Source organism: Anomalospiza imberbis, chromosome Z (assembly GCF_031753505.1).
Source record: "Anomalospiza imberbis isolate Cuckoo-Finch-1a 21T00152 chromosome Z, ASM3175350v1, whole genome shotgun sequence".
In the NCBI taxonomy this organism is placed as follows: Eukaryota; Metazoa; Chordata; class Aves; order Passeriformes; family Viduidae; genus Anomalospiza; species Anomalospiza imberbis.
In genome coordinates, this window is record NC_089721.1 from 18,021,950 (window position 1) to 18,034,596 (window position 12,647).

General features: G+C 34.4%; 1 protein-coding gene across 5 annotated transcripts in view; it reads right to left on the reverse strand.

Annotated features, from left to right (window-relative positions):
* Positions 1 to 12,647, reverse strand: part of PDE4D (phosphodiesterase 4D) — a 508,545-nt gene that overhangs the window by 148,046 nt on the left and 347,852 nt on the right. Inside the window, exon 1 of one of the 5 annotated variants that reach the window (XM_068176181.1) lies at positions 1,707 to 1,883. The exons of the other annotated variants lie outside the window; for them this stretch is intronic. Within the exon in view, the coding sequence (XP_068032282.1) occupies positions 1,707 to 1,795 (89 nt within the window). The 5' untranslated portion in view covers positions 1,796 to 1,883. Of the gene's footprint in view, positions 1 to 1,706; positions 1,884 to 12,647 lie in introns of those variants that run through there. 5 annotated transcript variants of the gene reach the window in all.

A 12,647-nucleotide genomic window follows, 5' to 3' on the forward strand; every position in this document is an offset into this window, starting at 1 on the left:
TCACATACATAGTTTTAGAAACCAGCGTCCCTTGACATCAAATGGTTGAGTACTGAGAGCAGAACTGTCAGTGGATATAAACAAGGTTATTAAATTACATAGGCACTGAGTACTGTAAAATTTTGTAGTAGATTTCTAAATATAACCTACAGTGTGAATGGAGCCGTGGCAGTGACATGGCAATATATATATTAAGGATTTTAATTTCTCCTCTTAGAAACTTACAGTTAAATGAAACAGCAATAGCAAAGAATACAGCTCAAATTCAGTAATACAATTATTACTTTTTTTTAAAATTCGCTTCAACTTCATCCTAGTTCTTAAAAGATCCTGAAAAACAGATATGTAACACTCTAGGGTAAAAAAAAAAAATTTCATACCTCTGGACTGTCAACAAAGTTTCCTTGTTTTTTTTTTTTTTAGTTTAATTAACAACTTTAAAGAATATTTTCACTTTGCTATATTGAAAAATTAAAAAACGTGCAGTAAGTACATAACAATGAAAATAATCAGAGCCTATATTAACATGTTACATGAAACATGTTTGTTTTTGTCTTTAAAGTAATTAGATAGATAGATGGAAATAGAAATAGATATAGATATATTGATATAAATTTGTAAAAGAAACATAAGCAACTTACTTTAAGCAAAAAAAAATTCCCTACAATAAGATTTCTTAAGGGAATCAAAAATGAACTCTATTATCTAATTTTGAACCAATTCTAATACCTTTGACTGTTATTATTCTTTTTTCATAAACCTAGCTCCCTCTGTATGAACAGACTAACTTTTACAAAAGAAAATACTGAGAGAAGTTGGACAGCAGCTAGTGAGTTCTTTTTAACAGTATATATACAGTGTTAGCTATCAGTAATCTTACATAAAGCATTTATACTCTGAGGCATTTTGTATTGTACATGTGTGCAAATAATTTTGAATGTTGCATTGATTAAAAATTTTTTATTGTGATATGTAGTAAGTTTTTCAATTCATTATATACAAATGGGAAATTGTAGGAGTTTTTATTTGAAAATATACATTAATCTGTAAGGAAGGAATCTGTAATAAATGTAAGGAAGTTGAAGAACAAATATTGGTTCAATTACCAAAAGTAATGTGACAAATAATGGAAATCAAGCATTGCTACTGCTATTTTTAGACAGCAATTTAGGAAAAAATACAATTTGTGTGTTTTTCTCATTTGCTAAACTTACTTTCAAATATGTTTAAAATAAAAATAATTAACAAATATGATTGTCTGGCAAAAGCTTCACAACTCTAAATATTAATTCAGTTTTGGTATTCTATATCAGTGTGTCTTATTTTTAATTAAATATGCTAAATCATAATAAGTACTGAGAATATTTACAATTAATATTTTCATAAGAACACTGACATAAATGTTAATCTACCTTTTCCCCCAACTTGGTATGCCAAAAATATTCAAAGTTATAATTTACTTGAAAAGTGCAGTTTCATACAATTCCATGATCACTTGTTCACAGTATTTTTTCTTATACAGAAACAATACCTTTTTTTCTGATACACCATGTTCAAGCAAAACCTTTATGAGCTCAAGAGAATCACAATTAATACAAGCCATTTCCACTTTTTTATATACTGTAATGCTATAAAAGAAAAAAAAAATATCCACAGTTGCAACTATTACCACTGTCAATTTCACTGTAAGCCACCAGAAGAGATACCTGTAGGACTTCAAAAAGCGAAATCTCATCTTATTTCTTGGAGATGGACGAGGCATATAGGCTCCAAAAGGATCCCACAGAAAGGCCATGGGAAAAGCCAATTCTAAAACTGTCTAATAAGTATATCCCTGAGGGGACACAGGACAGTAGTGCTGGAAGTGCCCCACACTAATCATGAAACGCTTGTAACTGTGTAAGGGTACGTCCTTTTCCTATGGTATGCTTTGGCAGAGACGTGGCTGGCTGAGAGCACAGGCTAAAGGGATAACTGGGATTTCCTGCTACGTGAGGCTTGCCCTTTGCATAAACATCTCCTATATTCAGGGCTCTTATCGCATTATTCAAGTGAGAACTCTTATGGTAAACCCTTAGATAGTTACAGCAGCCACTAAAGAACACAGAACTATGGAGCTAAGGGAGACCAGAAATAGCCAATGCTCTGATTATTCACTGCTGCCCGGACAAAATCTCTCAAATTCTTAACTGTCTGTTCAAAGTATTTTTAATATCGGTTCTATTTGAACAACCTATTCCAACTGACATCAGGCAGATAAGAGTACATAGAAGAAGAAAGCCAAATGAACCCCCCCCCCCAAATTAAAATCTGCTGCATCACTCAGTGTGTGCCCCCAGCACAGCAAGAAGCTAGTAAACGGGGAGCAAAACTGCTGCTGGAAACACAATCACAAAGCCCTCAATTGCCTCTTTGTTTAATTCTTAACTCTTTTCAAGTGTGTCTTCCATCCTCACAGTTTCTTAAGAGAATCAATTTATAACATTAAGCAGCTTTCCTGAGAGGGCTTAATGATCTACAAGAGATCAGCCACTCTAAGAAAGTAAGTCTCAGTCTGGTAGATAATTTTCAGGCCTCTTCGCAGCTTTTCTCAATGACATTACTCCTGCGTTGTATTACCACCAGTGACGTTGAGAATTGAACTCAGTTCCTTCCTACCTGAGGTCATTGCAGTTCAGTGTCTTTTTATTGTTTGTTTGGCTGGCTGGATTTGCACTTCTTTTTGTTTTATTATTTATTTTTTATTCAAGCCTCAACTCGCGCACACAGTTTTTTCAGCCTACCTTAAGTAGTGCTAAAAGCAAGTGGCTCTCACCCTGGCTATGATCTCTCAACACTGGTAGGCAGAGTATTCTCCCCTTCCAGTGATTTGAAACAAAATAAATTCAGATATTTTTATTCCAAAAAAATGTGATCAAAAAGAAACTGAGTATTCACCCTGAGCAAGGTTAAAGATAAAAATTTAGAATTACTCAGGGTTTTACCAAAAAAGTTCAGAGACTTAGAAAAATTAATTTCTAGGAATAAATGACAAAAACTATCCATCAATTATCTGATAAAATGTACTGCTTTCATGGTAAAGTGTACTACGAGTAAGTACACTCTTCAGAAATGTTATAAATATATCTGGCTATATTGTCCTCCTTGGAGGAACCATTTTTCTCCTTTTACATTGACAATGTGTTACAGCATCAGCTGACAATATCTTCACATAAGTTTTCAATATGTGGGATTCATAGGTGAAAGCCTTAAGGCCAAAAGTAATTTTTTGTTTGAGCAGTTAAAAATATAGACCATAAAATTGAATGAGAATAATGTAGCAACTAATTTTCAAAGGAATGGATTTAAAATCATTCCCAAAGTGGTTAGTAAGGTGCCTTCTAAGTATCATAAACTATAGTTTTCTTCAAAATTATGATTCACTTCTGGCAAATAAAGCCAGGGTAGACTGTATTTTTATGATTTTATCCTAAGTATCTTAATATTGCCAGTTTTTTTTCTTTCACATTCTGTTTCTAAAAAGGATTTTGTACAACACATTAACATAGCAGCAACATTTGCCTCTTTATTTCTTTTAATAAAGAAAACTGAACCAAAAAGTCTAAACACATTGTGAGTTCTCTTTCCTCCTTGGTGGCTTTCCTTCACTGTGGCACTAAGTCTTCCAATGAAGGCAACCACAATAAGGTCATAGAAATAAGCCTCTTACGAGATTAGTAAAGACTAAATTTATACCTTGATATCAAAACCACTTATTGTCACTGTGTAGTGGCATGCAGTAAATCACTGTACCAAAACATGTCACAGTGCTTAGAGAAATTCAAAGAAATGAAGAAGCAAATAAGTCTGTAATACACCTTGACTTTTACAGAGAGGTTGCTAGACTCCTCCAGCCATTTCCTTTTTTTTTCAGACCAAAACAAAACATAAACTCAACTAACATTTGGTTTATTTGACCAAAACTCAAATAACATAAAATGATTTGACATGAAGTTGCTGCTTTTTAGAAGTTTTTTTTTTTTTGAAAAAAAAAGCTAAATTGTGTGAGTAAACAAACTCATAGTTTTATATAAAAGAGGTATAATCAGTCATTGCATTTATTGATAATCCATACCTCTTATAGAAATGAATACTGTAAAAAATTATGGTGCCATATCTTTGACATTCTATGCAGTTTTGTGATTGCAACTTCTGTTCTACATTTTTTGACCGATAGTGGGATATCAGCCCCACATTCCTAGTTCCTTAATGGTACCCCTGTAGTGTGCTATGATGGCTTCAGGTTTACAGGATCCACAAAAGGTGAATTTTTAAAAACATTTTCACTATTCTCTCATAGATGTCAAATACTACTTTATATAGAAAAGTTTTGTATCAATAAATAACAAAATAATATTTAGCATAATTAAAAAATTGAAACTTAAAGTAACAATGAGCACATAAACCCACAAGAAATTAGAGTTTATTTTGGTCAGTTGAAGTTAGGTAAGTGTAAAACCTCCTGTAAGTAACTAGGTCTGGTCATAAGCATGAATACCCTCACAGGCGTGGTATATTTTCCTATTTTGACAGATGATGTACTGGTAGATGTAGGAAGCAGAAGGTGTGTGATTCTATTGTATTCAGTGTATTCTATTCATTCCTCTGCATGAGTCTATTGTATTCAGTGTTATACCTTGAGAAAAAGGATGTTACAACTCCTATTGTGACAATGGCAATGGCATGGCTGAGTTGGAATCTACTGGGCAAACTAAAGGAAAAGAAGGAACTGCTTAAAAAGATGAAGCTAGGATGGGTGACACAGGAAGAGTATAGAGAAGGACAATTATTTAGGATGGCAAAGCTGGAGTTGAACTTGGCAAAGAACACAAAGAACACCAAGAAGGGCTCCTATGGGTATGTTAACCAGAAAAGGAAAGTCAAAGAAGGAGTAATGGCCCCTGTTGAACAAAGCTGTAAAACTGGTAACAAGGATGAGGAAAAGGCTGAGATACTCAACAATACTTTTGCCTTGGTCTTCAGTGATATCCTCTCTTCCCACACTTCTCAAGTGGATGGACAGTAGGATGGGGACTTGGGGAGCAAAGTCCGTCCCACTGTAAGTGAAGATCAGATTGGTGACCACCTGAAGAACCTGAGTGTACATAAGTCAATGGGACCTGGTGATGTATCCCAGAGTCCTGAGGGAAAGGGCAGCTGTAGGTGCCAAGTCACTCTCCATGATGTTTGAAAAGTCATGGCAGTCCCAGGAGACTGGAAAAGGGGAAACATTGTGCCCATCTTTTAAAAGGGTAGAAAGGAGGACTCTGGAGGTATCAACCTGTCAGCCAGCACAGGAAGGACATGGACCTGTTGGAGCAAGTCCAGAGGAGGTCACAAAGATTATAAGAGGGATGGGTGAATCTCCTATGAGGAAAGATTGAGATAATTGTGTTTGCTGAGCTTGGAAAAGAGAAGGCTTTGGGGTGACCTTACATTACCTGAAGGGAGCTACAAGGAGTACAAGAGCCTGTAATGACAGGACAAGAGGGAATGGTTTCAAACTGAAAAAGAGTAGGTTTAGATTAGGTATTAGGAGGAAGTTCTTTGCTAGGAGGGTGGTGCAGCAGTGGAACAGGTTGCCCAGAGAAGCTGTGGATGCCACATTCCTGGAAGTGTCCAAAGCCAAACTGGATAGAGCTCTGACTAACCTGGTCTAGTGGAAGGTGTCCCTGGCTATGACAGGGAAGTCAGAACTAGATGATATTTAAGGTACCTTCTAACTCAAATAATTCTATGTTTCCATGGTTCTATTATATCAACTCTGTCATGTTGTTTAAAAAATTCTTATTTATCAACAACTGGAAATTTGGAAAGAGCTCAAACTGAGGTCATTACAACAGGCAGGATGGCTTACATTAGCATACAGCATTTTACAGATGCTTCTCTCAGAGTCTTCTGTTTTCAAACACTGTCTTATGGTTTTGTTAGACACCTCCAAACAAAATGCCACTGAATTTTGTACAGCTAGAATCAAATATTTACCCACCATTTCAAAGATATATCTTGCACAATTCAAATTACAAATAATTTAATAATATTAATGTAAATTTTGTTATGGACTAGATATTTTTCCAGCTTTTTTACTTTCTGTCTTGCTATCAAAACAAAGACAACATCCAAAACAAGAATTATGAGGGAACAATTTGAATATAAGATAAAATTACATTCTAATTTTCCCCAGTAGAATGATGTGTGTTTATTTTCACATAGAGATACCTGAATAAAAGTTTATGCTGGAAAGCTAAAAATATATAAGACCTAGAATTAAATAAAATTATTTTATATATTTCATTTAAGTTTTGAACAACTTCAAGCTTATTTTAAAAATATTCTTCTAACTTCCATTTTTTACATTATCCCTTTATTCAGAATATTATAATTCATAACATAGATATTTTCCTCTGTAAAAAGTATCCTGAAATTTGAAGTATTCCTTTCTCACCTGAAAAAAGGGTTACCCTAAACAAAAAAACCCTTCCCAAATCTGACCAAGTTGTGAACAGAAAACCTGAACTTTCAACCCCCTCAAAAGGCAAGCAGATTTTCTTCAGTCTTTCATTTTTTCCATCACCCTGATCTATTTTAACACCTCAGCAAGTCTGAATATATAATATTTTTTATACCAGTTTGGTCCTATTAAAGTTTACAATGCAAAATAAATCACAAGTTACTTCATTTGGGATGAAATATAAAGAAAAAGGCATGCTGTCTCCACCTTTTATTTTGTAGACTTAAATAGTCTGCCCAAGACTAGTATCTCTTTGCACTGCAAATGCTTTCCAATTATTGTTATTTATCATCCCTTCTTAGATTTAGTGCTTAATCCTGCAGTCTGTGTCTGTGAAAAAAAACCTGGCTAAAATATTTCTGTAGGGCTTTTTTATTGAACAATGGTTTCTGAAGTGGTTGGTAGTAGCGACACTTCTCTTGTGATTTCATAAGAATGCTCTACTAAGAATTATTTGTGATTTGTAAAGATTCAGCATGGCCTGTAGCCCTCCTGTCAAAAGGGTTTCTCACATATTTAGCCTACTACATTTGTGAACTTCTGATCATTTTAATGATCTCCCAGATTCCTATAAAATGATTGCTACAAAGGATTAAAAATTATCTAGAAAGAGGACATACAAATACGCACACACAAGCATGTACTTACTTCCTTTTGTAATTAGGAAATATATATTAATTCTGAAAACATCATAAAATATCTGGGTTTTACTTTTTCAGTAACTTTTATAGTAATGTATTTATTGCTAATGCTAGTTTTAGAGATACAAGCCGATTTGAAATGCATGTTATAAAGGGTTTTGTCTCATCAATCGTAACTATTTGTGACTTCTCATATATTTATTGTGTGGAAATTATTGTAAATAGCAATGACTAATTTAAAGTGAGAGGAAGTTTGATGCTCTTGTCATTGTCATTTGATGAAGTTCTCGCTCAGAATGTAAAATGACTGTGTCTGTGCTGTAAGTAAATCACATGAATAGATAAGTATATGAAGGATTAAAAAAGTGTGAAATTCTTTCCTACAGATTAAAGTACTAACACTGGAGAGCAAGAAGAGAGTTGTCAAAAATATACCAGCCTAAGCAGATAGCTCTTCCATTAGTCATGCATACAGACACAAACTACTATAGGTGACAGATATCATCAAGAAGGGAGTATCAGAATGAAAACCAGGAGAGACCTGAGCTCAGAAATAAGTTATTTTAATAATGGAAGTGTTAAGCCATGCAGCAATGTTAAGACTATTGAAATATATCTAGCAGAGTTTTTATGAAATGTGCACCAACTTTTACTGAGCAAGGTTTTTGTCTGAGTTTCTCTGACAACCCCTGCAGCCTCTGTAAACACATTATCCTTGGTACACACTACTATGGTTATCTATGGACATTATACAAGCAGTGAGCACTGATCTTCAGCTTATAGAGTTATAAACTACAGAATTCTGTATAAAACATGCTTGAAAGTATTTTTAATGGTAGTCAGAATAAACGTTTTATAGAAATATTGCAATTTCCAGTAATTTTCCAATAAATTTTATTTATTAAATCATTATTAAAAAAAAAAAGTTTTGCATAAGAAATGTGTGTTTTAGTAATTGCTTTTAAAATCACTGCTGAAATCAGAGCTTTTCTATTTATCTGTTCTTTCAAAGGATGCTGATAAACTTCAAGGACAAATACTGTCTCCAGAACTACTGAGGAACCTAATTTTAGTACAAATGAAATTGAAGAGCTTGTGCAAATGATTACCAGGCACCTTTGACTCATGTTTGGAGCTGGCTTATTGAAAGGGGATTTCACAGATAACGAAATATATATTCAGCAGATTACCTAGGAAGCCTTTCCATTTTTTCTTTGATTCCACAAATATCTGTCAGAGAATTATAGTCATTCCTTGCCCTCAACACTTAAAATCCTATGCTTTTAGTGGGATTTCAAAAACTATTTGGCAGGAACACATTCTACTTCTAGGTGACTGCAACAGAAGTGGCATCAGAGTCACTTAGATCAGAGCTAATTTGAGAAGTGCCTTAGGACAAGGGCAAAAAATGGGACATCTCTGGACAGGGCTGAAATGCGAAAGAAATAAGCTTAGTTTATAGTCTACTTTTCAGTTTACTTAATTTGCAGTTAACACATGTGATGCTGTTTGCATCCTGTATAATATTAAGTGATCTTTTGTAAAGGTGGAAATAAAGATCCTGCTTCAATGCCTGAGCAGCAGAAGATAGAATTTGCTGCCAGCAAGACTTGGGAAATCTGAGTCCTAAAGTCTGTGTGACTCAGCCCTATTTGTCTGTGTGACAGAGAAAAAGCATGGATCAATTCTCCTGCTGCTCAGGTAGGTATATTCATCTGTCTTTTAAAGATGATGAACATTTTTAAGTTCTTAAACAGGGATGTTTGTCTTATGCATCAAAGTCTTCCCCAGAAGAAAGGAACAATTAGAGGAAAGGCATTATGGCTGCCCAGGACACACTTTTCAGAGAATTAGCAAACTGTGGTTTACCTTTAGTTTCCAAGAAAATATACCCTGTGAAAATGAGTAGAGTGAATTGGTAGTCAACATGGCAGACAAAAATACTGGAAAATCCCAGAAGTGATGCCTGCAAGGAAAAAGTGGAGATAACTCTCTTGTCTCCATAGATAAATATCGATTCAAAACTAAAATTTCCCCGATATTGTTAAAGGCTTAAAGGAACAAATTGACTTAACCAATATTCTACATATTTTACATTCAAAGAGAACTGTAAAATAAAGTATTCAATAGAACACTTTAGGTATCTATTTTGTGTGTTTCAACAGTTTATCAAAATGAAAACTATCCATCTGTAAATAAGTGTTTTTTTCATACAGTGTAAATGGAGGCTGAAGTAGGGAACTTAGATGCTTTAACCTAAACCTAAAAGGATACCAATATCTGAAATAGAACCAGAATCTTGCTTAACACATGACTCTAATGTATAATAATAATTCATAATTCATGTTGTAGATGTGCTTACCACAAATTTATAGTAATGTAAATGTAATAAACTTAACTTTGAAACAAGGAATTATATTGCAGATAAGAAAAAATATTAGAATAATTTTTTAATTAATTTTTCATGATATTTATTCCCATTCAATTTATGCTTAAGTATATGAAAATTAAGACAATTATATTTATAATCCATTCCTTTAGCTCTACAGTCTTATTTAATTGCACGGTCCTAACACAATAATTATTATATTAGATAATGAGAACAGCTTATTTAGATTTTATATTGAAAGTACTATCATAAAGTTCTTAGTATAAATTATGAAAATTAACTTAGGAAAAGGATGAAAGAGGTAATGCTTGGCATTGCAAGTTACCCTAAAAACTGAACAGAGGTGAAAGTAATATTAGACCATTTGTTCCTGTAAACGAGTTAGGAAAATTCATTAGGACTTTACTGAAACATTCTTGACAGAAATAAAAAAAATGATCCAAAACTATAGAGTAATAGTTTTGGTCACTTCGTGTTGAGAGCACATCAAAACTACATATAAAGCCATAAAGATAACAAGTGACATGGTCTAGAACCACCTGCTCCAGGTGACCCTGCTTGAGCAGGGATGCTGGACTAAAGGATTTCCAGAGGTGGCTTCCAGCCTGATAAATTCTGTGATGATGTAAAGCAGTCCCACTTTTGACAAGTTTTGATATCATGAAAGTTATGGGATTTCAGAAGTGCTTTAACATGCCTGCAAAGCATCTCTCCCTCTCTAGAAACAAGCTTCCATGCCCTCTGGTGTTCAATAAAATAAAAAAAAGTTACTCTCAGAACTTACTTCTAAAATAATATGACATCCATAACCAGGTCATTTTCTTCCTTTGGAGTGGTTCATTCAGCCAGCTGCGACCAGATGTATCTGTGTGGTGAACTCAGCTGATCTTTAAGCTACAGCCGGCTCTTGGCTGCAGTAGCTCTGACGCCTCTCACACATGCACAGATCACATCTTCATTCAGAGAGCTGTCCTAACTGGAGCAAGCTCCTTCCTTGGACTCTTAAGGGCTTAAAACCCTCAGAAAACAGGGGTTAGACAACATTTTTAAACACAGCATAATTCCTAGCATTTAAAAATGTGAGCTGTGTAAAATTCAAAGCACTTAACATATTATCCAATCTCAACACTATGTGGCTGTAAGGTAGGAGTAGTAACAAATGAACCAATTTAAAGATGATTGCAGCAGTACGGCTGACTTATGCCTCCCTTCTTAGTAGCTGAGGTTGAAATATATTTTTTATTGAAAAAGAATAACAGCAACCATCTGTACTTTACTTGCATAAAGCATTTGAAATTGTGAAGAATATTGGGACCATCTCCAATACACAATTCCATACCAACTGCTGATATGCATGCCCAGCAGGAATCGTAAATTAGAATTTAATTCAGCAGTTTGGGAATAAGTCTACCAGTAACAGTTTGTGCTCAATAAGAAAGGATCAGCTCCTGGATGTAGGAAAAGAAAAAAACAGTACATTTTCAAGTTGTGACATGGCTCAGTCTTGCTCAAGGGCAGCTCTTTGTCACTGGCCACTTGATGTCCTCATGCCCACAGCACCCCTGGCCCAGCGGGAAGGGGCACACTGCCACCTCCCAGGTCCAACAAGGCAGCCCATTATTTCAACAGCCAGAGCTAAGTCTTCATATATACTTTAATAAAAACCCCAACCAAACCCTAAGAATTTCACTTACCATGAAAAAATAAATCTAAACTCCAAACATGTTTACTATTAATACCCCTCCATCTTGTCTGTTACTAAAAAAAAGAATGGAAGCTGAAGACTAATTCTAAACAAAAACAAAAAAAAAAAAAAAAAAAAAAAAAAAAAAAAATTAGACAGTGGATCTGAAATGGAGACAGTGAAAATTTCTTTTCCTCTCAGACCCTGACAGAACTGAAAGTGCTGATTTTCTTCTAGCCCACAAATTTTTAAAATGGTTCTTTTGAAAATTAAGATAAGAAAAGTACTATCACCACTTAACATGATATGAGGTTGCAAGACACAGACTGCCTATAGAGAATTTAGATACAGCTGTTCATCCATGATTATTTCCTTTCACATGAACATGTGAATAATAGATTTTTATAAAGTTATCTACCCCAAAGAATTAGACTAGAAAGTTGGAACAGTAGAACAAAGATCCAAACAGATTTTTTTTATTATTTTCAGAAAGAAAATATGAAAAACTGTCAATGAGAACACAAGGAAAAAAATTAGCAGCGGACATTCCCCAAACAGATAAACACAGTGATGCTACTTTTGGATAACCTTTGGAAAAAAGTTATTTATCAAGTACTTTTTTCACATTATATTTCAGATTACAAACTCAGATTAGATTATTTTGCACTATGCTGTCTTTTACTTATTTGTACAGTAAAATACTACTTTTTAGTAAGTATATTTGTTTCTTAGTTTCACACATAAAATTATAGAGAATGCAGTGTGTGTGTGTGTGTGTGTGTGTGTGTGTGTGTGTGTAGAAGCTGATAAAGCCCTTTGTTCAGAAGCAGAATGGCAATATTGTTTCATGAGAAGCCAAGGCCCAAGAAAGAGCAAGGTACCAGTCCTGGAGTCAGATGCATCTAGCTGAAATTTGAGTCTGCAGAAGATTTAATTAAAGCCACAGGAAAGGATAAGAAAAAGGTTCCACACAGAATGATGTAGTACTCTGAGAAAATAAGGGAAGATGGAAATGTACCAGAAGAACTGTAAAAACAGGTTGGAGTTATCAGACAAGGAAGGAATAGGAGATGTTATAAGAAGCACCGAGATGACAGAGGAAATACAACTGAAGAAACCTCTGGTTTCAAATTCAAATAAATTTCTGGGGAAGAGAGGACGTATTTTATAGACTAAAATATTTTGCCACTTTTTTTATTTCCAATTAATGGGAGAAATTGCTTCATTACCATATACGTGTTTGGGTGAGAGAAGAAATATGTATTTCAACCATTTTCAGCCAAAAATTATTTTCCCCTTATAACAAAGTCTTGGTGAAAGCCCATACAATAAACTAAGCTTTTCCCCCAGACTTGAAATATTTTATGTGACTTTGGCTGCATA